The following is a 27,634-nucleotide window of genomic DNA, read 5'->3' as shown; positions in this document are numbered from 1 at the left end:
TTCGAGGGAAGAATTGAAGAGTGTCAACTGCATTTGGTACAGCATGAGCTAAGACAACCTTTACGGGCCATTTTTGGAGTGACGCAAGAGAAAGTCACAATCTTCGGGGACAGTATCGGGAAGTCAGGAAATAGAGGTAGCTGAGTACAGAGAACGCTTTCGAGAAGCTTTATCGACACACTGGAAGATTATCTTGCTGTATTTTGTGGTACAACAAACTTTCCATGCATTCTTTAGGAAAGATTTAATAGGGATTAATAACGTTTGCTTACTCCTAAAATAGACTAAAACCCCATGGACAACAAGGCAAAAAGGAAAAGGGGAGTCATTAAATTTGTTAAAGATGATATAGATTATTCAATGAATGGTGTTGCAGAACTTTCACAGTTGTCAAAACAAAAACAACAGTGAGTTGTCACACATTACAGTGATGCTCACATGACGTAGACGTGAGTGTCTCTGGATGAGTATCACCAGGACTGAGGACTGAGTGGACTCAGAGCCCAAACCCAGCACATGGTCAGGAAATTAGATGGTCAAGAGGCCAAATGCCCCCTCAGGAAGGAACCTTTGGTCTCTTTACAACAGGAGGTGTTTGGGGAAAGCACAACCTCCAAGGACAGAGTAACACTGTGATTTAAAAACTGCACTGAATTGCTGTCCTTATCTAAAATTGATTTAATACCATTATCCATATTAATATTTTTCCAGGTAACAAAAGGGATATTATAACTTTTCTTTTGTTGCATTCACCTAACCTATATTGATAGGGTAATAAACATCTTAAAAAACCAAGGGGCCAATGTTGTGAATCAATTTCAATTTAAATGTCAGTTGCTAGTTATAAAAACTTGAGAGCAAACCCTTAGGAAAACATTCATTATTTGAAGCAGAGCTGTCCTAAGATAATGCACACAAACCAACACAGTCTATTTAAGAAAAATATTTAATGCTGCCAAAAAGTATAAAAATACAGTAGGAATGGCAGTACAATACAAAGTAGTCTTTCCTAATTTATTTCTTTTACATCTCTCTACATTTCACACACGCATTAAAAAACTTAACAATGCATCAAATGAAAGGGCTCTGCAAAGTCTTCTGCTGGTGGTGCTCTTCGTTCCCTGGATGTAAGGTTTACTTTGTAAACAGACAAATGTGAGGCAATCTACAGGCTTATCAAGCCTCACTTAGTGTCCGGAGTGGGCTCCAGGTCTTGCTTTGCACATCAATGGTTCAAAATTTATAGCTGCAGAATATTCTCAAGTCATGAATATTTAGGTGTCTGTCAATCTTGGCCTAAAATATAAAATAAGAAGTCATCTATTCAATTCATATTTACCAAACACACAGACATACACAGATACACACAAACATAAAAGGACTAACAATGAACTAAAAAGGCAACCAAAAAACATTCCAACACATCACACTCAATCACACTGAGTGCTTTGCTGTTACCTTGGTAAAACTGCTTATGTGCTTGATTTTCAAACAGAATTGGTGGTGTGAGGTAGACTCATGTTAAAGCACCATAACTCTCACTCTTTTACAAAAATTAATAACTATGAACTTTTTTAGGTCATCCTGTATTACTCAAGAAATGACCTCCATGTGAGCTATACTCACAGACAGTTAAAAAAAAAAATGTACCCACAACAATTTAGCAAGATTTTATGGTATGTGCTAGACTTACCAATACTTTGGAATTCAATGCAAAAGTCTAATCCAATTTGGACCTCCACTGTATCATACTGCTAAAAATATTATGAATGTAATGTATGAACATAAAGTTGGCTTATATCTTTAACTCATGGACTGTTAGCAGCATGCTTTTTGTCCTGAAGGGTAATACTAATGATCACAGAAATACAGAACTGAAGTGACATGATTTAAGTATTAAAAGAAAACACAGACATAAAATAATTGATAGATTTATTGTACTTTAATGCCAAAAAGTAAAGATAAATGAGAGTTTAAACAAGTGATAGAGAGATGAAATAACAACTAATTTAAGGGCAGGTGAGTTTTTAATGTTATTTCACAATATTTGCAAATAGCTGAACTTCTGAGGTGGTAACTGGTATTTCCCCTCAACTTCCCTTGCTCTGACAAAAAAAAAAACAACCCAGATCTAAATACTTGTCATTATTGTGCCTCCACGTGTATAAATGGGAGATATAAACCACACCCACACATTTATCCAAAACATTTAGTCAAAATCCCCAATACTACGAGTTGGCTTCTTCCTGACTGCTGGCTCCTTGGTGTCTCATTTCCAGCACTGACAGAGAAATGTCCAGACACCAAGGAAGCATTCTTGTTAGGTGCCTGTGGTCACAGAAACTACCACAGGTGCTTCTTGCAGGGACCTGAGAAGCCTGAACCAAAGTGGCTGATGTGAGGAAAGGAGCTTCTGACTGACCCTGAGTGCTGCCAAGTATGCATGTGTTTCCTACACCTTCAGAAGTCCCCTTGTTAAAACCAAGGAACTGATCCAGTCAGAGTGAATGAAATAATGGTTTGGTTTAGAGAGTGCTCTGATGTTCCAGTATTACTCTGGCTCAGTGGTAGTTCAAACTGTTCCACAAAATTTTTTGGAGAGGAAAACTTTGATTTGTTTCACTTAAAAAATAAAAAGAGGGTTATTTTGGATTTTAATGGGTAACAGTAGCTGTCTAATGCTTTTCCATTTAAATATTCCATAAAAACAGGTTGCGTGTGACATAATGGGAAAGCGTGAGGCCTGGAGTTACTGGGATTCTACAGACTGGAGTTCAAATCTCAGCTCTGTCATGATCTAGATGTACAACCTTGGGCAAGTTACTTATTCTTTGACTCAGTTTTCTCGTCTGAAAATTGGGTAACAGGATGCACCTTGGAGAGGTGTATCTACTGACTGGCAGAGCCGGCAGGTGTTGCCTCCCCAGCAGTGTGTTAAAGACACACTCAGCAAGGATGAACTACCCCTTAGAACAACTAAAAGGTCTTGACAGGGGCTGGCTCCACACCGAAGTAGTTCCTGCCACCAGATACTCATCCTTGCTTTACTGAAAAGAGTCCCACACACTTCTCTAAGGTGAGCAAGGCACTCACTGCCTTACAGACAACATCAACTTACCCAGTGGGAAAAATCCCGAATTCACCAAACTCAAAATAACTTCAGGTTTTTTATAGTAGTAATTTGAAATATCAACATCATCATATGTCTAAAAAAATCTATGCCAAATTAGAGCAACAATAAAGAATTGATGCTTTTCTTTAAAAAATGGTCTCCATAAAGAAAAAAATTCCCATTCCATTCTCCTTATAGCTCCCCCAATATATCATGTGATGGAAAACCAGACAATAGTATTAAAGTAGACTCTGCAAGTAATATCCTCCCTAAATCCTAAAATTCCCATATTCCACTCTAAATTATAAAACCCAAACAGAAAGAGTACCAATGATTGGATTTTTCATTCTGCCACTGGACTGCACAGAGACGGTCATAGCATTTGAGAATTCTCGTTGTCAGGTTGTTACTGATAAAGACAATCGCTCGACCCAACTAAAAGCCCCTCGGGCTGAGTCACTGCTTAGCTGGGGCAGTACTCTGCAACATGACATCACTCATCCACATTCAGCAGAACAAGAGGACACCTGGCATTTCTAACTTATCTGCTGTTGTAGGGGCTGTGGGTGCTGCTGTCCCAGAAACAGTGCTTTGAAGACAGATACAAGGAAAGATGGAATCAAATCCAAACCAATGAACTAGGGAAAAGATGAAAGACACAGGTCAACTCCAGAATAAATCAGCCAGGGGACGACCAAGACCTGTATTTTAAGTCAAAAGAACTTAATTTTATTATGTGAAAAAATACTGAATTTCTGTTTTCCAAAACTTTATTTATAAGATGACTACCATCTAGATAAGTCAACGCCAAATAAGGGTTTCCTGAAGTAAGAGAGACTTGAATAGCTGTGATGTAGAAATGGGAGCCCAGAACACGCCATCCCTGCCAGGCACTCAGCTCCAGCAGGGGATGGACATGGGAGTCCTAACCTCAGCCATCCCGCCCTTGTCCACGCTTTCTACCCCACTAACAAACCCACAGGGACCTGCTGGAACCAGAAATAAGTCAGTGCTGACGGAAGGTGTGATTCTTAGACTCTTGCCTGGACATATGGAGAAACGGATGATAGACATAATGGCATTAGGTTTACAATATACTGCATTTTAAAAGTCTCTGTAAGACTCGTGTCTGAAAGTAAAAATCAAGGCAGACTAGATTTTAAAATCTGTACAATAACCAGGCAGTCACTCTGGAAATGTACTCACTAAAAGAGAGTATACAACGGTCAATAAAACATTTCTAACATAATCAGGTTCTAGCCTGTGTCTGTTCACACAGAATCTAGTCAGAGATATTTTTCTAAGAGGGGAACAACTTTCAGAAGTTAAATCTTTCTTTGAGAATTTAATTCTAAAATACACTCTACATGAGAGTCTCCAATGATGGCAACAGGAGAGAAGGTAGAAAGGTCAAGTCTCAGGCTGACTCTGGCTCAGCAACACCACCACCTGCTGCATGGGCTTGTTGTGAGGTTACCAGGAGAACACGTGGGAAGCCCCAGCACAATGCCCAGCACCACGGAAATGACCTCTAAGTGGGAACAACCATCACTGTCAAGGACGCTGAAAGCAAAGATGGAACTGATACAGAAGCTGGAGGACTGCTCCATGCCAGAAACTACTTTTTAAACCAATATGTATTTTTTTAATTCAAACCATCAATTCTAGTTTATTTGAAACAAAGGGGACACGCACAAGTGTACATAAAATTAACTTAAGGTCACAATTCCTTCCTCTGATGCACCTGTTATTTAAAAAAAAAAAATCAACTTTTTAACTTCCTTTCTCTTTTTTTGTTCATTCCTTGGTAGAAATACTAATACATAATGAAATGGACCAAAAATATAGAAGAGGATAAGGACTGAGCAAATATATAAAACATCTAAACATGGAAGTGGTCTGTACATTACCAAAGTTCTCTATGCACTTTTACATCATTTTTATGCTACATATGGATAAACTAAATATGGAGAACTGTATTTGTAGATATTCTACACATGCAAGCATAGATAAAAATCAGTAGTAGGATGGCATAAAATGCTTGGCTGCACGTGGAAATGAGTACGGAGCCCATTGGTACAGCCAGAAAAAACGGTGCTGAATCAGGGGTGCTGTCCGTTTATCGGCAGGAGCAGATACAAACACAAATGAACTAGGTATTAATTCAGATAGTCTTTCTTAAAAATAATAAAGCTTCTGGCTTTTTTATTAAGAAAATACCAGCACCTCATCGAAGTCAAACCGTACAACTGATTTTCAGCATCTGTTCTAATTAGAAAACATCACGAAGACCTACAGACACAAGTTCTGGGAAGATGCACACCCACCGTGGTTGCCGACTCCTCTGCTGTTCCCTGAGGGCAGGACCCCGCCTGGCCTGCCCCTCTGACTAGACGCCTTCTTTAATGAAGGTCAGGCACGTGGCCACGCATTTTCAGTAATTAGTATAGGGCACCCACCAAAAACACAATCCCTGGTAAAAATTAACATGCTCTCCTCAGGGATGTGCTTGGAAGAGGAAAGATGACTAACGTTTGCAGCAGCAGAAGTTTATCAACAAGTGTCTGCTACACCGGACACTTAAAAATCACCGGATGTGATTTTAAAAATACATTATGGCAAAAAAAAAAAAATAATAATAAAATACATTATGGCAAACATCTCCAGAAGGACGGGAAGCAAAGAGCAAAGCTGAAGCACTGAGCCCCACGAAGCACGTCCACCCTGCCCGGGGACAAGGGTATCATTATCAGCTTGTGTTTCCCATAAAGTCTTTGCCTTTTATTGAAAGCAAGGCGACCCACGGTTGGAACTGAATAGGTCTACCTGTATTTGACTTGCAGAGTAATATACTGTATTTTAGCAAAGATAAGCCACAGCAAATTGGAAAGAAAGATTTTAAACCAATAACGACCTAAAATGTAAGGGTCATGGTGCCTGAACACAGGGGTGATGCAGGCAGACACAGCAACATCCTTCTTACCTCCTTCCATGTAAAGGTTACAGGACACAGTGGTGCTGAGCAGGGCGTGGGCACATGTGACACAAACTGTCCTCTACACACAGCACCACCTGCGTCCTGCTCTCATACTCTCAGCATAACTCAACCCACTCGAGAAGGCTATTCGAACCAATTCAAAAGTCTATCTATACCGAAGGTTTTCAAACTGTTGTTTAAATGATCACTGCCCGCTGAAAATAATTAAACCTCGTGCAGCAATAGTACCTAGTATGTAAAGTGGATAAAGCAGAGACAGCCTACTTTATCTGCTGGAAGTAAAGGTTGGCAGCTTGGGGTCCTTCCTACCACCTCCTGGTGACCCCTTAGAAATCCAACAAGCAAAGTTTGAAAACCGCTGAAATAATGTGATTTCATTATTTCAGCAGATAAATTTATAACAACTATTTAAAGTTTAAGTAAAACAAGTTAAACACTGAAAGGAATGTTACAATCTGAAGAAAGCTAGCACTCAAATGAGCAGTTAGATCCATTAAACAATATGCTCTAAAAATACCCATTAAGAAGTTAAAGGGACAGTGTAGGTTTGAACATCATTATACTATTTATTGAAGTAGAAAGAACTTAAAGTTTTTACTGCAAAACTTCAGTCTAATAAACTGAAATCATGGATGATAAAATGCTGCTCGTTATTTTTATTTCCTAAATTATGGTTTACCCCAATTATAAATTAGGGTAATTACATTGAAATTTTCCTGAAAAATAAACAGTATTAATAATGGGCTTTACAGAAACCAGTTTCTTTACAAAGTCTTGACCAACTGTTACCTGACTACGCCAGTAAGGAGAATTTTCCTTCAAAGATATTTTTAGAGAAAATTTTTGTTTCTTTTTCTTTTTAAAATTGGGAAAACTGTAAAACATAAAAGAAATGCAAATATATAGTAAAAATTGCTTATTCAGAGTTCTACCTGCTCACATCAAACTTTTCTTTAGGAAGATGTATCCAGTACAATTGAATCAACATACACTTTATTATTTTTTTTGTGGTAACAGATTTTTTTTCAAATTGAGCTTTAAAAAAGTACATTTAACTACAAAAGTAAGATTAAATAGGTACTTATAAAATATATTTACCCTGCAATGGTTAAGAATATAAAATGTTGATGCCCATGTGAACAAGTACATTTATACATTACACGCATTACTTAAAGGTCATTTTCTTTCCAGTAATAATGTCCATAAAACCACAATATTTATTGCTTATATCAAGTGCAGGTTAAAATCCAGACAGCCTCCAAAAACGAATCCTCGTGATAAAGGACTTCTCAGTCTGGTCAGGTGAAATATTACACTTAACATGTATGAATACAGTTGAAAATGTACCAGTTCTTAAGAAGCATTCAAGTCTTTATTTTAGGGAGCGGGTACAGTGTGGGCAGCGCCTTGGGGTGCTGAGGGGACTGCACACCCCAGTTCTCTGTGGGTGTCTAGTCAACTGCACCGCCTGGTGTCTGAGGAGTCTGCTAACAGGTGAACCCCTGTGATTCACGCAACACTGTCAGCTACCAGTGCTGAAGCTCGCGGGGCAAAATTAATTATTTATAGGGCATTTTGTTGAAAAAACAGTGTCCAGCCAACAAAAGCGCCAACCAAAATGACGGACACAAACCCCATCTTAGTGAGAATAGGTTGCCAATATAACCACCTTTTCCTTTTTCGTTCGCTCTCGTTCAGCCTCTGCTTCATCTGCTGCACCTTCTGAGCTGTGCTGGCTTTCCTGTCCTCCCGAAGGCGCTTGCGCAGAGCACTGTCAACAAACAAGAGCACATCAGCACGGCTGGGCTCAACCACGCAGGCAGAGCACAGCCCCCCCGCCCCCCCGCCCACTCCACCCCACTTCTCAACTCATTCAGACGCTGGAACAAAAAGGGGAAAAGCTTCAATACTCTAAATGGTCCAGAGATGCACTCAGGTAATTCAATGACAATTGCTGGTACAGTTTTATGTAAATGAATATTTTTAGTAGGACCTGAAAAGAAGCATGGTATCAGTATTTTTTCTTTCTTTGCTAGCCAGCCAGCAGGAGAGGGAAGACAGAGGGTCCCCAGGCATCTGATCCCCTTTGGAGTTCATATTTGATTTTTCACAAAGGCCCCTATAGTTAACATTTCCTTGAATATTCTGCTGTGTGAGTGCCTACTGCTGTCTGCCCATCCCTTTTCTAGCTCCCATTTTCCTATTCAATACAGAATTTTTGTTCCAAAGGAAGCTCTTTGACTCTGGGATCATGGTCCCGGAACAACACAAAGAATGGCTGAAGGCAACATGAAAACTACTATTTTTTTCCCTTGAAAAAAATCTCACAAGCCTAAGATGGCGGCCACCATGAAGAAGACAGCAGCAGAAGATGTCAATGTTACTTTTGAAAATCAACAAAAGACATACAGATTTGCATGGAATACAAGCAGAATCACAGAGCTGAAGGAAGAAACAGAAGTAAAAAAGAAACAACTCCCAAACTTAGAAGATGCTTGTTAGGACATCATGCTTGCAGACGAGGACTGCTTAATGACACCTCATCAGACTGGTGATGTTTTCATTAGCCATTCTCAAGAAGAAACATGAGAAATGCTAGAAGAAGCAAAGAAAAACTTGCAAGAAGAAACTGATGCCTTACCATCCAGAGTGGAATCAATTCAGTGGGTGCTAGCAGATTTGAGAGTTCAGTTATATGAAAAATTGGGGAGCAACACAAACCCTGAAGCTGATGAAATCTAAACATTTTATAACACCAAATGATATGGAAAGCAAAACTTTAAAATTTTTTTCACTTATTTCATGGAAACTTGCCTATTTTCACATCTTGCTTATTTATGTTTTTAAAAGAAGACAGTATTCATCTATGTATTTTGCATAACAATTATATAAAGTGTAGGGGTTTTATGTCATTAAAATCAGTTAATAAAAAAAAAATCTCACAAAATCCATCTCCTCTTTTCACTTACTGCTTATATTACAGCAAAAGCCTAACCAGTTTCCATGCCTTCAGAGTAAATACTACACCCCAGTAATTATTCTGAAGCACAGCTCTGATGGTATGGCTTGATTAAAAATCTTGAATGCCTTTTCAGCATCTACTACATTAAGAGGCAGCTTTTTTCCTGGCCCAAATGTTTAACCTATATCTAATAGTGAAAAACAATCAGAGGAATCCAGATTGTGAGGCATCCTAAAAGGCAACTCATCTATAAGCTGCAATGTCCAGCAATGGGGGAAAACTAAAGGTGGTGGACAGTCCCAGGTTAAAGGAGACTAAAGAACCACATCAACCAAATACAATGCATGATCCTGGATCAGATCTTGAATTATTTTTTTAAATAGCTATAGAGACTGGGATCATAAAAATGTTCCAAAATTACATTATGGCGATGGCCACAAAACTGTACATATACTCAATCCAGTAAACTGTACGCTCTAAATTTTGTGAACTCTATGGTATGTAAATTATATCTCAGTACAGTTATTTTCTGTAAAGCTTTAAGGTGGATTTTTTTTTTATAATTAGAGAACTCTGAATATGGACTACATATCAGATTATTTTATCAACGTTAAATTACGTGGGAATATTGGCACCTTCAGACATTGCTAGTGGGAAGGCGAAGTGATGCAGCCGCTTGGAAAACTGGCCAAAAAATGCTCAACATGGAGTGGCCACATGTGGCCCAGCAATCCCACTCCTAGTTACACACCCAAGAGACAAGAGCACGTGTTCTCCTGCCATGTACAACCTCGTTCTTGCCCAAATGTTTTTCTTTTTTGCTGTTCTCCAAGTTTGTTTCCTTCTAAACTAAGAAACCTCTTCTCTCTGGTTCTCTCACCCTCTAGAGCCCTTCTATTCTCAGCCTAGGGCATTTCATTTATAGTAAATAATTTATGTTGCTAGTCTGGGTTCTTGTTTTGTCCCTTAAGTGTATTAGCAACCTGGGGACTATATTTTGCTCATCTCCATACGCTTTGCAGTCTTCCTAATGTCTTTTTCACTTTATCTTATCACACACACAGGTATCTCCGGCTGTGTGAACTCTACCTGAATATTTCCTACAATGACTTGCAAAAATTATTACTCAGAATTCACTCTCTAGACTGAAAATTCACTATAACAAGTATGTGTGTACCTGCCAATAAAACAAATTACACTGTAGTCAAGATCAGGCAAAATATATATAAAATATATAAAAGGATACAGAGCTCCCAGTATTATTTCCTGACTTAAAACTAGTAAATCTAACGTAGAAGAAGAAACAACTTTATGCTTTAACTTGTAGTCTAAACCACTGAAGCCACACACAAGGAGTAGCACTGCTAGGTCATAATAAACTCTTCAATATGATATATAGCAACTTACTATGTACTGTAATACGCTACCTTTTATAAAATTTCAGGCAATTTTTATATTGGGGAAATACAAAACTGAAGCTATAATGTATAGGAGACCTTAACGATTTTCACAGCACATCCCAAGATCCCACTGTAACAAATATGACTACAGCATAAAATTTTCCACAAGAAAAAGCATATCTGACAAAAAGAAAAGAAAAAAAGTCTTTCAGAGATATTGAAGAGAGGGAGTAAAAGAGCTCATTCACTTTTCTGAGAGACTCACACCTCAGGACACCAGCTTTGTAATGTGTGAGATATCTGGAGCCTGAGAAACGTAATCTTTCAAATTTAAAAACTTGAAGAGTTTACACATTCATATGGATTCAAAACTCAAAAAGTATAGGGCATTTTATGTGATTTTTTTTGAAAAATATTTTTTTCTTCCAATAACAGAAGTTGAAATATTCATTTAATTATTTCATAATGGTATTAAAGGCATATTATCAATTACATTGTAACAGTAGCGTGAACACTATATAACTGTACAAACGGCAGGTATTCATACTGTTTTCTGCATCATACTACACATTTTAGCATCTAATTATATTAACTCTTACACTCAATTAGTATTGTGTTAAACCATTTTCCAACAGGTTTCCGTCTTTAAGTATTAGCTTCTTTGAGATCAATGATGTCATTACATACTACTTAAATGCCCTTAAGTAATAAATAAATGGTTACATTAATTCAATACACTAAGGGTCTATATTAGTTCCCATCCACAGAACTTATTAAAATAAAAGTCTCATCTTTTCAAGCATTGTTATTGCAGTAACCTTACCTCTCGCTGTTTTCCTCCAGAGTATCTTGCATTTTAGAGGACAGTCCTGTATACCTGTCACTTGTCAGTTTTTCTTCTTCTAGGCCTATCCTGTTTCCGTTGTATTTTTCAGTCATTATTTTGTTTAGTGAATGATCGAAAACAGGACATACATCTTCCTTAGAAAGTTCTTTCCACCGTTTCTAAGTAGGGAAATGAGAAACAAATGCAAACACTAAAGTTTTGACTTTCCTTAAATAAAATTTATGAAACTGAAATTCTATATTTAACTTAAGAAAACCCTGTGATGCTAACATATGAATGAAAAAGAAAAACGTGTTTTGTCATACCACTTCTAGCTATGTCTATTTTAAGTTGAATATTTAATAATAATAAAGCATTTTTAATAAATCTATCTATCTATCTATCTTAGTTGCGTTGGGTCTTCATTGCTGCGCGTGGGCTTTCTCTAGTTGCGGCGAGTGGGGGCTACTCTTCGTTGTGGTGCATGGGCTTCTCAACGCGGTAGTTTCTCTTGTTGTGGAGCACAGGCTCTAGGCACACGGGTTTCAGTAGTTGTGGCACGTGGGCTCAGTAGTTGCGACTCGTGGGCTCTAGAGCACAGGCTCAGTAGTTGTGGCGCACGGGCTTAGCTGCTCTGCGGCATGTGGAATCCTCCCGGACCAGGGCTTGAACCCGTGTCCCCTGCATTAGCAGGAGGATTCTGAACCACTGCGCCACCAGGGAAGTCCCAATAATAAAGCATTTAATATTGATGCACATCAGTATGTAGTTGAATACAATAATCTTAATAAAATGTAGTGACTTTAACCTCACCAAAATATTGGTCTTAGTAAGAAGATCTTCGCCAAAGTCAGATTGTGCCGTCTCCTAATCCAGAGGCATGTGCCTCTGGAAAAGTGACCAAGATGGCCCTTGAACGTGACCCAGTGTGCCCTGCTCATTGCCACTGTCCAGTTTAGCGGAGAACCAATGGTGAGACCTCCCAGCAGGTTCCTGCAGTGCCAGAGGCCTTCAAGTTGACTGTCCCCACCAGGTACACCAGCAGCCCAGGCAGCTGGCTGGACACTGAGTTGGGAAGACTCCTCAGCACGCCTGGACTTCAGATCAGGCAGGATTCAGACCAAGATGAAGAGACAGCCTATCTTCCTCCAATGAAACAGGACTGTGACCTGCCTTGGGACTTGTTGTGACTGATGAGATGACAGCTAACGAGTAGCAGAGTCGGAATTTGAACCCCTCACAAGGCTCTGCATCTCGGAAATAATCATCAGTGTCAGACACCAGATAGTTTTAAGTATCCAACAAAAATGTTAACTGTCTCCAGAATGCATGCTGGTCAATTCTTCACTGAGATCTAGTTACAGCAACTTGGCCTTATACTTGGACAAAACTCAACAATGTCAATAAACAAGATGATGCCAAAAACCAAGTCTTACTGGACCACTTCCCAGAATATGCAACAAATCCAGAATCTGTCAACAAGAAGAGTCAGCAGGAGGGTGGGGGAGAAAGGGAGGTTTAATGCTAGTGAATTTTAAAAAGAAAAAACAAAGGGCAATGTCATTTTGCCAGGTCCCTGGGCAGCAAACTCACTCAACTTTGCCCCCCCTGTGACACACCCGGCAAGCAGGCTCCAGGCTCACCTGCCTCGGCGGTGCTGCCGGTGCTGCCGACTGTGAGGCCAGGGACCCAGCACTGCCCTCGGCTCCCATTTGGAGCAGACGGGGCCGCTCACCTCCCCCGACTGCACACTCAGCTGAACCGCACTCACGGAGCAATGCCCCCACACCATCCGCAACCCCACCCCCATTTCTCACCCCCATTTCTTTCTCGAAGAAAGCCCCTCGAAGGAGCTATAAAGTGATGTATTTAAACTCGAAACCCACTGTAATTTGTTAAAAGTATATATTAATTATAACTTTATTCGTTGTGTATTATATGTGATTATCATCACAAACACAGTTACTGGTTTCAGATAACAGTCACTTTATTTATTTATTTTTTTTTTGTGGTACGCGGGCCTCTCACTGTTGTGGCCTCTCCCGTTGTGGAGCACAGGCTCCGGACGTGCAGGCTCAGCGGCCATGGCTCATGGGCCCAGCCGCTCCGCAGCATGTGGGATCTTCCTGGACCGGGGCACGAACCCGTGTCCCCTGCATCATCGGCAGGCGGACTCTCAACCACTCTCAACCACTGCGCCACCAGGGAAGCCCAACAGTCACTTTAGATGTGAATATTAACAGCTCTTCTTTGTCCTGGCAGGTTCTAAATCATTTTATATCCACATATGCCAGAAATCTTCACAGGAAAACTAACATGAAACTGTAGCCAATAATGAAAACACCACTTGTATCCCGTAAATCTAGATTAAGACTGAAGGTGAAGACAGAGGCCCCCTTTAGGAAAAAGAACCAGAGATGAAGCTTACACAGCATGGGTGCTTCTGGAAAGATGGCATCCCTCACCCCACTGCCATCAACTCACACTCGAAAAGCTTCCTGCTTTCTTCTTACAAATATTAATTTTCCCCAAAAATCAGAGGCAAAGGGGAGGAGGCAGATGTATGGAGAGAAAGACAAGTCCATAAACTGCCTATCACATCCTTGTATGTCCTATGAGACACTTTTTGGGACATAAGACAGAGTCATGCAGCTTGGGGTATCCACATTAACAAAGTAACTCTAGATCTTTGTAACAATAAAGTTTTATGATTTAAGATTTCAGGGAAATTTATTTCTCTGAGACTTCTGGTCTAAGCTAAGGTTCTAGTATAGCACTGTCCAATGAAATGTAATGCGAGCCACATATATAACTTTAAAAATGTCTAACAGCCACGTTTTAAAAAAAGATGAATTTTGACAAGATGTTTTATTTAATTCAACATTTAAAAATATTGTTATTTGAACATAAAATCAACATTTTTTAAATTACTGAGATATTTTACACTTTTTCTCCCTATATTTGTACATCTTATACTTTAAGCAGACTTGATTCAGACTGGCTACATCTCAACACTCAACAGAACACGTGGCTCCAGCATTAGACAGCGGGGTTCCAGAAGGAGAAAATATCTACATAAAATAAACAAGCCCATATGCATAAATACGCAGTCCTGGAAGAATACACACAGGCCTCAATGGTTACATATTTGGGGGGTGAGTTAGCGAGGACTTCTACTTTGTAAATGATATACTTTCACATTCTCTGAATTCTTTTATACTCAATATGTACTAATCAATTATCTAAAATTTTAAAAATTTCACAGCACCATATAAATTATTAGAGCCTTGCTAAGATCATTTCTGTGGAAACTGAGCCCTCCGAAAGAGTAACAGGCTTTCTGATCCTGAGCACTTGAAAAATACAGACATTTCCAACATCCCATCTGGACGGAGGCAGAGGACGCCTGGGTCTGTCTGAATGAGGGATAAAGGTGCTGAGTCAGAGATCTGATGGCCACACCGCACCAGATAAACTGGGGGAGAAAAAGTTCTTCCGAGCCACAAACTGCACTGTCACAACAATAGGGACCACACAAAAGCCCGTCCATAAAACTCATCTCTGTGGGGAAAACGATCTGCACAGGAAGCACATATATATTCTAAAACTAAAGGAACGAAACTTGAAAAAACATTAAGGTGGGGCAAGGGATAGTATCCAAAGGACAGCATACGTTCCATAGAGTTAGTCTGTAAGAACAGCCAGGAAATTAGCAAGGAAGCAACAGAAGTGTGTGGGGAAAACCTCTGCATGTAAACTGGCAGACACAAGCCAAGATTAAAGAGAGACCTGTTCCTAATCCTGAACATCTGAGGTAACGTCGGAAGAGGGTCTCGTGCTTCATGGGCTTAATCTTCACATACCAGGCACTTCACAGACTGACATTTCTCTTCGTTAAAAATTATTCTTTAGAGGGCTTCCTTGGTGGCGCAGTGGTTAAAAATCCACCTGCCAATGCAGGGGACACGGGTTCAAGCCCTGGTCTGGGAAGATCCCACATGCCACGGAGCAACTAAGCCCGTGAGCCACAACTACTGAACCTGTGTGCCACAACTACTGAAGCCTGTGCGCCTAGAGCCCGTGCTCTGCAACAGAGAAGCCACCGCAATGAAAAGCCCAAAGAAGAGTAGCCCCGGCTTGCCGCAATGAGAGAAAGCCCAGGCGCAGCAACGAAGACCCAACGCAGCCAAAAATAAATAAATAAATAAACTAATTAATTTAAAAAAATTATTCTATAATGCTAAAGATTTGGGGGGGGAACCTTTTAAATAAAACTTAAAATTTTTATTGATAAATACAACAGATTGTCTTGAATAGTTAAAATAACACCAATGATCAGAACAAAAAAGTCAGCTGATAAATAAAATTTCTTAAGAATATTTAAATGTCTGTGTAATCCATACAACACTTAACTACTTATATCTCATTCCATCTTGACAGATGGTGTGATCTCAGTTATAAAGGAGGGCTTATTCAGAATATTCCTGCTTTGGCTGGTAATCACAGAAGCTGAAGAGGAAGCAAATGGTTCATGTAAGAGAAAAATAAAGAATTCCACCTGCTTATGTCCAATTCCATATGATCAGTTCAGACAAGAAACGGGTGTCTGTTGTTACTTCTTTTTCTATTTCACATGTTACGTTAGTACATAAACACAGATTTCTGATAATCAGTCTTTGAACTTAGCTTTTACAAATGTGGAATAAAAATACCTTCATGAGAATACAGCCACCAACCAGAGAAAAATAACATTCTCCTGAAATTTCATTACGTTTGCTGCAAGTACTCAAGTTGCTTGCTCATTGTTATAAAAGATGAAATACCTATGATATAAACTAAGTGTTCTTGTATAACTCCAGATCAGGTTTTTAATGGGGCAAAAGTAGCTAAATTTTCTGGTTATTTTAATGATGAAATGCTTAAACCCTCCTTTACAAGGAACCTTACTTTCTTTAATGAAATTGTGTCCCCATTCGGGCTTCTGAGTAACAGGCAGGATTTAACATGAGGCTGAGGTACACAGGAGGAGGGGGGCATACATTTTACAATCTTAGGGGCCAGCTGGATTCACCACATTAATGTAAACATGCTTTTTTGGAAGGAAGGGAGAAGACACATGCATAAACGGAGTGCAGCTATGTGATGCAAATCGTATTTGATACACAGTTTACCTGTATACTTGAATCTCCCTTTATAAACTTTGCTCCTTCTATTATAGTCATGTATGAAAATCTGAGTTGATCTGGTGTCTGAATCAGCCCCATTCGGTATTTTCTCATATTCAGTAACAGTTGTTTAATATTAATATTGTCTCCTTTTTCCATCTGCAAGAAAGGTAAACATTATTCAAGCCTTTTGTTGTTAGGAGTCCAGGAAAGAGAAGCAGTACAGGAAAACCGCTAAGAGCAAGTCAGCACAGGTTGCCCATCTGCCCCATCCAGGCAGCAGAGGGAGGACACCTGGCCCTTCAGCTAACTCACAGCTGGCTCCAACCAACAGGAATCTCATTCACTCTGGCTAGTGGTTGGTCGAAGGGAGGATTTATGGCCCATTCTGGCTTAATGTAAGGATAAATACATCGAGATTAGTGCCTTTCTTTTTTAAGAACGTCTTGGCAGGAGTAAATCTTTTCGTTCGGCGCCTTCACGTCTGTGTGCGGCAGCCACCTGAGGGTGCTGGAGCAGAAAGGTGGAAACAGCCAGACCCACAAGGACACCGTGGGGCCGCTGCACCAGCTGGGGCTGGATCCACACACCCCCACCCCAACCAGAAAAGAGAACAGCTGTTGAAGTTAAATTTGGCAGGGAACAGGCAAACACACGATCTAGTTTTAGTATTTACCATTAACAGAACAGATGCTTAGAGCTCTTAAACACGTCAAAGTGAACATAACAAGCCACTTTTGACTGAAGTATAGGATATTAGGCAGAGTGGTAACACAGGAGACGTGCTAAGATACCCTCCCATCAACCTAAAGGGAGGAAAGGCACAGGCCGGTACCCAGGCTGGGGCTGGGAAGGCTGGTGGAGAAAGAACATAGCCCTCGGGCACAACAGGAACTTCAGGGAATGATATTAAAGCCCACACTCACCGAGGGCTTAGAAAGTGTTCTAAATGCACTCATCCACTTAATTCTTATGACAGTCCTGGGAGGAGAATACTCTCACTCTCTGCAGTTTGTAAATAAGGAAACTAAGGCAAGAAAGAATTCAATATTATCTACCAACTGATGTTTGAAAAATAAGAAGGGCGGGGGAGAGGACCCATCATTTAAGTAACAAAAGCTACCAGGAAAAGTCTCCTTCGAGAGCTCTAGAATTATCTTGGATGCAGCCCCACCAGTCACAGCAAGAGGCAGCTGAAAAGATGTGAATGAGAGTTTTTGGTTTTTCTAAAAGAAGGCAGAAGTTCAAGTTTGAAAAACACAGTTCTGGGATCCTGACAGTCGAGCTTACTTCTGCCAGTGGAAACAATAAAAAGGTACAGAAGACTGAAATGAGGTCACTTACCAGAACAAGACAAGTGTCCACCAGAGAAAAGGTGCCTGACCGCCCGATGCCGGCACTACAGTGGATCACTGCAGGCCCGTGTTCAGGATTCAAAGAGCCAGACTCTCGCACTTTAAATAAGAAATTGAGAAATGAAGCTGGTGATTCAGGGACTCCGAAATCTGGCCAGGTAGTATAATGAAAGTGAGATATTGTTCTGGTTTCACCACTCTAAAAAGTGAAAATCAAGGGGGGAACTGTTAGTTCTGAGTTTTTTCTTTTAACAGTCTACTGCAGAAAGATGTGTTTTGTGTAATGTACCATGATTTTTCATTTGGTTTTTGATAATCACATACACGAGTATGGGAAGATTTTCTTTAGGAGAATTTGGAATATATTAATAATAACTAACACTTCTGTAACACTTATTATTTTGTAAGCATGTTCTAGGCTTTTTATGTATTAACTCAACCCATACAACAATCCTATTAAAACCTATTTTCCAGATGAGAAAACTGAGGCGAAGGGTTAAGTAATGCACCCAAGGTCACACATCAGAAAATGGCAGAGGCAGGATTAGAGCAGCACTTGGGTTCCCAACCACTGACCTGCACCATACATGCTGCCAGGATTTTCTTTAATTCATACATCATGATGAGTGGATTCTATTCTACTTTTTTAAATCTCTACCAGTTTAATTTTACATTCTTTAATGGTTTCTTTTTTAAGAATTTCAAAGTTTTAAAAAACATAATGTTCCCCATTATATGAGTTATCTTTTAGATTCTGCTATACGGGCACAGAGGAACAACTCAAGAATTAATTTAAAGAAACAATCTTTACATTTTTAACTGAAATTGCTCTCCTAATTGCTGCTTTTCCCCATGGTAACAATTTCCAATCCTAGAACTGCTGACATGGCTTTGCTGATGTGCTAACATGATTTACCAACATGCTAAGTGTTTCCTGTCTCGTAAAGCCTGCCTGGCACTCACCACCACTTCCTGGACATTCTCAACGACCTTTATTTCTGACTAACTCATTATGAAAATGTTCCTTGGCTTTTGCCAAAGGCCCTCTGCCCCCAGGAGCACTTCTCTGCCTTCTGCTCTTCATTCACGGAGGGAGCGGCAACCGCTAACACACCTTTGCACAATGTTTCAGCTTTAATTACAGGACTATTTTGGAAGAAGGAGCCACAGAAGCAGCATAAAAAACCCTGATTTTTTGAACGGTTACTTTTACAGCATCTACCTTTCAATACAAAATTAAACTTAGCTTTCTTTTTTTAAAAAACAATATTTCCCTTTTTTCAGTACAGATTAAGACTCCTAAGTCCCAGACTCAGTTATATGAGGTACAGCACTGATAAAATACAGTGCAGGAGTTAAAAAAATTTAATTATACGCATTTAGTGACTAATTTTTCTTGACATCCAGCTTTCATAATTCCAAGTACACTGTGATCCATAGGTTCTCAGCACACTGAAGGCACTAGAAGATTTCCTATTACTAATTAAAATGCTCATTGTGATTATTAAAATTCAAAACATTTCCTTTTAAATTCCAAATTAATTATGCTAAGTGAAAGCAACAGACTCTAAAGGCTGTATACTGTACGATTCCATTTACATGACAGCATGGAAAAGACAAAATTATAGGAATTGAAACCAGCCCAGTGGTAGCCAGGAGCTGAGAGTGGGGCCGGGCTGACTGTACACAGGCAGCATGAGGAACGTGCGCATGTGCGTGCATGCGTGTGTGTATCTAGGGGATGGTGACAGAACTGTTCTTTATCTTGACTGGGCAGGTGGTGACACGAATGCACTGTCAAAACTCAGACCTATACATCAAAAAGATTGTATCTTACTGTATGTAAAATCAGTGTTTAAAACATTCCAAATTAAGGAGGCTAAACTGTAGCTTCCTTCTAGAAAACCATAAATGGCAGCCATCTGATACCCACACAGGACTGGGGTCCTAAGTCCTTTCCTCCATCAGCCCAGGCACACGGTTAACTCAACCGCATCTTCCTTTAAATGGGGCCTCAGATTCCAGTGGGTGTCTTTAACCCTCTCCCCCGACAGCAGCCCTGCTGCAGTCCTCAGCCATCACGCTGTGCTGACCATGCACAGAGGCCCAGCCCTGGTCCACACGGGCCTCAGCCAGGTCCAGGTGGACCTGCTGGAGGTCCCAGGCCTAGGAGGGGTGGTGCCAGGGCCCTGCTCCCAGGGAAGTGTTCCCTAGAGTGTGGCCTATACAGTGTAGGTTCAACTATGCATCACCTCCTGGCCCAAAACCTACAGTTACCCCACAATCCTGGGCAACTACTTGCTTTTTCTTTGCTTATATGATTTTGGCTCAAGACTAGTGGCCTCTTTATTTCTTTCAAATTCAGGTCACACTGTCTGGGATGCTCAAAGCCAGTTTCCAGAAATGCTCACCACTGTATAATACAGTCTTTCTCACGAATAGATTTTTGAAAATCCATCTTTTTCTTCCGTGTAGGACCAGACTAAAGAACTTCTTAGAGGTTAATTTTGTATTAATTCACTCCTACTGAAACAAGATTCAAAAAACTTAGCTCACAAAAATCACATAATTCCCAAAGGGCCACAGAAGTAATAAGATCCATATGTTTACTACTCTGGTACAAAAAAAAGTTTATATGGGGCTTCCCTGGTGGCGCAGTGGTTGAGAGTCCGCCTGCCAATGCAGGGGACACGGGTTCGTGCCCCGGTCCGGGAAGATCCCACATGCCGCAGAGCGGCTAGGCCCATGAGCCATGGCCGCTGAGCTTGCGCGTCCGGAGCCTGTGCTCCGCAGCGGGAGAGGCCCGCGTACCGCAAGAAAAAAAAAGTTTATATGAACGATTGGATACCTTTTCCCTCTTTTTCATGCTGGAAAAAAAACGAGGATGGGGGGAAAGGGTTCCAAAGCATACAGAGCTAAAACAAAATTCATCTTTATTCCGAACAGTCTCTACATTTAGACTCTACAGTTTCTGACAAAATCCTAGTTTCAAACAGCAGACTCACCCTTCCCTCCTGCTCGGTCACCAAGCCCCTCAGTCCTGCTGTGACACCCAGTCAGCTCCGTCCCTTCTCACCGCCACCCCTCACACCCCACTCCAGCCGGTCTGCACACACCTGCCCAGTTTTCTCCATAAGGCACTACATCATGGACACCACCCTCTGCACAAAGATGTCAGCAGTTCACCGTTCTTCTTAGGGCAAAATCTCATTTACATTTATTTGAAGAATTTTAAATGTAACGTCTTTGAATCGGATGACAAGTTCATGGTCCATGGAGGCCAGGCAGCTATGAGCTGAGTAGGTACAAGAGCTGAGAGCCTGGGGGTAATTTAAGTGTGCGCTGTCTAGAGCCATTCAAATGCAAGTTAACTATAATTGTTATCAATATGAGTAAGACTATAAATGTTCTAATATTACTTAAAAATCTATACAGCTCTACAGCCCCAGGCCCAATTTTCACACTTTAGGCACAGAAAGAAGGTAGCAAGATTGTTTCCAAGAATTTCACAAGCCCCAGTTCCGTCACCTGTAAATGGGGTTTAAGAAAGTACTGATCTCACAAGGCTGCTGTGAAGGGTAAACAAGGCAACACCTGCACGTGGTGGCATGTGAAGAGATGCGGTGATCTCTGACACAATGACACACTCGCTGCTGCCTTTACCGCGGCCCCTGATCCGCTCCCATCAACTGTAACCTCTCCACATTTCCAACCTCCTCACCTGTGTTTCCGCTCCACCTGGAGAGAAGCAAGCTTGTCGACCCCGCCCCTCCCTTGAGGTCACTGCCCTAGTTCAGTCCCTCACCAGCTCCTGCAGGATCCCGCACTGGCCGTGTTAAATACGTGGTCACCATAACTCACTCTGGAAGATGACCGGAACTCCCAGGTGGGGGGGGGAGGAGAGCACCAGGGCAGGGGGCAAGGGGCTGGGTTCTAAGCAGGGGGCAGGGCAACGCCCAAGGCATGGTCGGGAGAGGCAAGGCGGGGGCCGGCCAGGGACTCCTGTACTGGCCACGGAAGGGCTTCCCAGACCCCGGTGGAAGGACCAAGCCGTGTTTCAGGACAAGCACTCAGGTGTGGGGTGGTGAACAGGGTACTCGGTGCAAACGCAGAGGGGGTACAAGGGCAACAGGTAAGGACCCTGCCCATGGGGAGCTGAAAACCTTGTTATGGTGTCAAAATGTACACATGCACAAGTGCTGCACAAGCTGGGAAATGGTAAAATTTAAATTATGAAGAGAAGCGTAAGAAGATCCTAGCTGTTAGGAGTGAACGCATCACAGGTACAATAAGTGACCGAAGTGAGAAATGGGCACAAGCTGGACAGAAGAGTGCACAGGACATAAACAGACAGGAGAGGAGGACAGCCGGGTGGCATCTAACCCTGCTCTGGGCAAATCTACAGAGGCAGAGAAACAGAACTCAGCATGAAAACAGCCTTCCTGGAACTTGATACACATAAAGCTGGTCGAGGACACTACTGAAAATGGTGAAGGCCAACTAAACAGAAAAGCCCAAAAGACAAGTTCTCCAGATGACCTGGGATTTTAAAAGCCCCTCAAAACTATCTTCATAGCTTAAGCCACAAGGCCCCTTTTAAAAGCAGACATGGAATCTCTTCACGTGGGGCCAGAAGTTCAAACTCTGAGCTCTCATCACGACGCTGGAAAGGGCTGCGGGTGCTTTACTGCCCACCAGACATGAAGCCTCTATGGAGCAGGGCCTGACAGGAGGCAGCTCTGGCCCCAGATCTGTTAAAAGGCACAGCCAGACTCCTTTAGAAGCAACCTGGTCCTCTGAAACTCAGGAACCTCCACCCAGACCTGCAGGTGAGGCCGGCTGTTCCTCCCCTACTTCATCATCACCTTCTCTCCTGCAGCGCGTCCTCCGCTGCCCTGGCTCCTGCAGCCCTTCCCAACTCCAAGGGAGCCGCTGACAACAGGAGACCCCACACTGAGTCTGAGGCACTGTCAGAGCATTAATTCACTCGATCATCGTAACAACCCTACAAGGCAGGTGCGTCATCATCCTCGTTTTGCAGATGAGAAAACGGAGGCACAGAGGTTAAATAATGGGACCAGTCACACAGCCAGGAGTGGTAGAGCTCGGATTTAAACTCAGGCCACATGGTTCCTGAGTCTAAATACTTAACCAAATGCAATTCTGTCTCTCCTACTGAAACGCTACTTTATTCTTCTAACACAACCAAATGCAATTCTGTCTTTCCTACTGAAATGCTACTTTATTCCTCTAACACTCCTAGCTCTTACTAAAGATTGTAAAATAGAACATAAACTGTTGCTATTTAATTATGGTGTACTCTGAACCCAGGGCAGTAAGAAATCACACAATTGCCAGCAATTAAAACGTAGGGGTTGGCCTGCTCCCAGGGCGGCCTCAACTTCAGAAACTTTAGAACCAAGGATCTTCCTTTACAACAATCAGCATCTTTTTCAAAAGACTTGGTCCCATCTCATTAGAAGTTAGGAGATCTGGATTTGAGTTCTGGTTTATCACTTATTAACTGAGTAATCTATTTATGGAAAAAAATCCATTAACCTCATGGATTTTCAGGTTATTTTTTTTTAAGTATGAAAACCAGGGATATTAAGAATATTTACTCTGTCCACATTTTAGGAAGACTGTAGGACAAATGATACATATGTGAAAATACTTTGCAAAGTGATAAAGAAAATACAAGTTATTCAATCTTATTATTATTTGAGGTGTAATCAATGCTCAGGACAGAGAAAAACACCTATGCCCACCTCCTTCTAAATCAATTTTAATGCCACAAGCAGAGGAGGTACCTGGGATCAGTAAACACCATGAGAAGATGATTCCAAGACCCATGAGAACTTTATGGAAACGCAGCTCTGTTTCTGGGAATGAGCACTGGACAACCCAGGACCAAGTAGTAGCTGATGTATTTCAATGCAGCTTAAGATACATGCAAATGTATGTATGTTTGTATGTATGTTTGGAATCACTGGTGCAAAATAAATACAGTGAGGAGATTCATAAAGAAGCCTCCTCCCTGGATGACCTAAGAGATCCCATAATAAGCTTAGCTATGAAAGTCATGGAAGCTGGACCTGGCCCGAAGCACTCGGCACACATCTGTACTTATAGTACGTAATAAAAAACAGAGAGGTGTTTCAGGAGATCAACCATAAAAGGTACTTCTGCATATCTAAAAAGTGTATATATCTCCCTTCGCTATAAAGCTTTTTTTTTTTTTGGTTAATGATCACACGTTAATCACTCAATTCACTTAATAGTTAACTAAAACAGTATCTCACTTTAGACTAGATACATTCCCGAAGCCATTTTTGGGCAAACATTTTCCTATTTTGTAGTTTTTCTAGTTTCTGAGAGCATCTCAGAATCACTCTTACTTCATATTTTCTAGTTATTCTAATTACGAACCAAAGAAGGCAAAGAGGTAAGTGGGAAGAGGGGAGAAGTATCTCAATCTTCAGCCTGACAACAGCAGGCTCACAACCCACCCTGTACCTGTACCTCAACCAAGTACCAGGAACGAGTCTTATATTTCTGGAAAAAAATCCAAGTAAATGTTCTTGAGACCATATGGTAAATTTACTTCATCATTTTCACCAGTTCAATAAAGACAAATTTCCGTGTGACTAATCCCTTGAATTAACAACACTCTCAACAGTAGTAAGTATCAGAGCTGGTGTTTACAGGGTACCTGGTCTGTGTTAGTGCCTCTGCACACACACCCTCACCCGACCCCACAACGGCCCTGAGAGGGAGGCACCACCATCTCCATCCCACAGATGAGGACAGACTTCAGGAGGTCTGGGAGTAGGTACACTAAGTAGCAGAGCTGGATGTGAATCCAGGTTGGCCTGATTCTAAAGTCCTCTCTCTTAATCCCCGACTAATTTTAGTAAGTTATTCTGAATCTCAAATATTTCCCTGAATTTTAAAATTCTTAGTTTCTAGGGTTTCTTGAGAGTCCTCAGAGAGCTACCACATATAGGAACAAAATCTATACGGAAAAGGTTATGGCTGTACACTATTATAGGTTATTATTGAAATGAATGGGCTGCCCCAAACTTCATATCTAAGAATAATCCTTAAAATCATCATATAAAGCCCCATAGTTTGGGCATGAAAAGTCTTACATTGGTGTTTCCTAACTGCAGCAGATGGACTGTATAATAGGACTTCACGTCTTCCGACAGGAACTTCACACTGAAGCCTGTTTCCTTAAACAGCATCTCTCGGTCATCCTTTGTCGGCCAGTACTGTGCACATTTAACCTAAATTTAAGAATTTAGGTTAATGCATATGACTTTTTTTAGTTTATAGACATAATGAAACCATAAAAAGCTGGAAAGGAAAACAAACCACACACACGCTATATATTTTTCAAGTACCCAAATCTAAGAACAGTCGCACTACGTTTGATGTTTAATGTATTTTAATAAGATTGCATCTTAAAAAAAAAAAAAAAAAAAAAAGATTGACATCTTACAAAAACAGGTTTGTAAAATGTTCCTCTAACTTATACACTAAAAAAAACCCCATAAACAGATATCATGTTCATAAAATGAAAATCACTTTGTCATTTCTAAAGCAGGGTAATGTATATTTTAACATCATACTGGCATTCACACTATTTTTCTATAAATATCAAACTCTTACAAGAATCTTATCTTCAAACAGTATTGAAAAGGCTTTATTTTACAAGTATTTTCCATAAATACCCATTAATCTGCTACTAAATACTACTACATATCTAGAAATAACATTGTATACCTATTTACTAAAATTAAGTCGGGGAAAGAATTAGAAGATAAGCTCCCTTTACCTAGAGTTGTTACCTTTTGGCAGAACTATTGACATGGAATTTGTATTTGTGACAATAAAAACATCTTCCCAAAAGCCAAATTATGAGGCCAGCAGGCTTAGGTCAGGTGAGCTAGAGTCATTTCATTAGGAAAAAACACCAGAAAAACATCCTTGTAAAATATGGCCATTTCTCCTTTTCGAAATCACAAATAGCTACAAATAAGAAACAATAAAAATGCTTCCAAAACCAATGAATACTATGAGCTGACACTTCAAAAGGTCAGCTTAAAGACATTTAAAAAATGGCACAAGAAGTGAAAGAGCATAAATTAGAATTTGAACAACTTAGAAATGAGGTGACAGAAAAGAAAAAAGATTCAGAAATAACAGAACACATTTCATAAACGAAGACTAATTAATTAAACTAGGGAAAAGAGATGTGACTAAACACAACAGATGATGCCTTAAGAGAAAAAGGAGGACATTTTTAAAATAAAAAAAGAAATGAAGAGAGAGACAAATAGGATTAGAGAAAATGTGACAACCATAAAAAATAAGCAAGAAAATCTAACACATGTATAATAGGAGGACCCAAGAAAAGAACACCAAAGCAAGCAAGGGAACAGAATAAATGTCAACAAGTATAATTCAATAAATTTTTCTTAAAGAAAGAAAAAATGTCTAAAATCACATACTGAAAAAGTATTCTATGCCCCTGGACAAACTGACCCAGAATGACCAACACAGAAATATTTTGGTAAAATTATTGGGATTTGAAGGAAAAAAATCCTTTGGGTAACCTAGGTAAAAAGAATAAGTGACTAATAAAGGAAATAAAGATGTCCATTTGACTTTTACAGTAATTTGTAATGCCAGAAGAAAATGGAGTAATACATTTAAGTTGTTCAAAGAAAAGCAAATATGAGCCAAAGATTTTATATTCTGCCAAACTGACTGTTAAGCACTGAGCCAGCAGATGAACTGTGATTGGCACATAAGACATCAGGGACTATGGTGCCCATGAGTCCTTCCTCAGGATCCTCTGGAGTATAAGCTACAGACAAAATGACTGGAGAGACACCTCAACATATAGACTTACACAAAAGGGGCATAAGGGACAGAGTATAATGTGCTATAAACTCTGACAATGTACATAAAGTACAACTTTAAAAAAAAACAGAGAATGGGAAAAACAAAACATTTTAAACTTTTTTTCAGTAGTTATTTTGGTGATGGAGTTGATTTTGTTATTATGACTATTTTCTGTGTGCAATATCAGACAAAGTAAAAGAGTCACTATAAGATATTTGATATCACTAGTGCCTTTGAGAACCAGAATTCATGGTATGGAAAACACTGTAACAGATATAAAGGATAGAAAGGGTTGGGCCAACCCCTATAGGCCTAAATTTGAATCAGAAATATCAGTATGAACACTAGCGCTGTGTTATCTTAACACAAAAAAATATTTTTCCTTAGCTCTGTTCACTGAAAAGACCAACCCAGTGGCAACAAACATCCCTATTTTTGTTGTGACCCTGAAATACCACTGCCCACTGAAAGAAATTAAGGCCCCTTAAAGAAATGGCTGATTCTTACACAAGAGTTTAAGATGAGCCTGCAATATGGAGTCATTCCAGACAACAAGTAGCTATGAAGACTCCTGGGTCTGTGTAAAAGAACTCAGGGTCCAACTTGAAGAGCTTCCTGCTGGCCAGTGAAGGGGCAATCTGACTACAAATAAGGAAAATAACTGCCATGGAGTGAAATGAATCAAGGATGTTTGAATCCGTGACTTCACAGTACCTGATGCCCTCCCGCCCTGCCCCCACACCAAGAAAACCTAAGTGGTCACATGTTGAGGACACTAGGGAATCAACTTCTTTTGAAAACTGCTTTTCCTATTTAAAAGTGGCCAAGGGGCTTCCCCGGTGGCACAGTGGCTGGGAGTCTGCCTGCCAACACAGGGGATGCGGGTTCGAGCCCTGGTTTGGG

The 27,634-nt window shown here is 40.5% G+C and overlaps 1 protein-coding gene and 1 pseudogene across 6 annotated transcripts in view; one reads left to right on the top strand and one right to left on the bottom strand.

Moving 5' to 3' along the window:
- Positions 1-928: 928 nt before the first annotated feature.
- PTPN2 (protein tyrosine phosphatase non-receptor type 2) overlaps positions 929-27,634 on the bottom strand; it is a 77,315-nt gene continuing 50,609 nt past the window's right edge. For 2 of the 6 annotated variants that reach the window (XM_022551544.3, XM_089894886.1), the window contains 7 exons: positions 24,970-25,107; positions 17,808-18,017; positions 16,470-16,622; positions 11,296-11,477; positions 7,780-7,881; positions 6,900-6,984; positions 929-3,750 (listed from right to left, as the gene is read on the bottom strand). In XM_022551544.3, the coding sequence (XP_022407252.1) occupies positions 3,649-3,750; positions 6,900-6,984; positions 7,780-7,881; positions 11,296-11,477; positions 16,470-16,622; positions 17,808-18,017; positions 24,970-25,107 (972 nt within the window). In that variant the 3' untranslated portion in view covers positions 929-3,648. Of the gene's footprint in view, positions 3,751-6,899; positions 6,985-7,007; positions 7,882-11,295; positions 11,478-16,469; positions 16,623-17,807; positions 18,018-24,969; positions 25,108-27,634 lie in introns of those variants that run through there. The other 4 variants (XM_089894884.1, XM_022551543.3, XM_022551542.3 and 1 more) reach the window with 4 other exon arrangements.
- LOC115804087 (prefoldin subunit 4 pseudogene) lies at positions 8,295-9,270 on the top strand (annotated as a pseudogene).

This window comes from Delphinapterus leucas, chromosome 14, assembly GCF_059928025.1.
Source record: "Delphinapterus leucas isolate spDelLeu-1000000601 "Yukka" chromosome 14, BTC_Dleu_Yukka2, whole genome shotgun sequence".
Lineage (NCBI taxonomy): Eukaryota > Metazoa > Chordata > Mammalia > Artiodactyla > Monodontidae > Delphinapterus > Delphinapterus leucas.
This window is presented reverse-complemented; position numbering and strand designations above follow the sequence as displayed.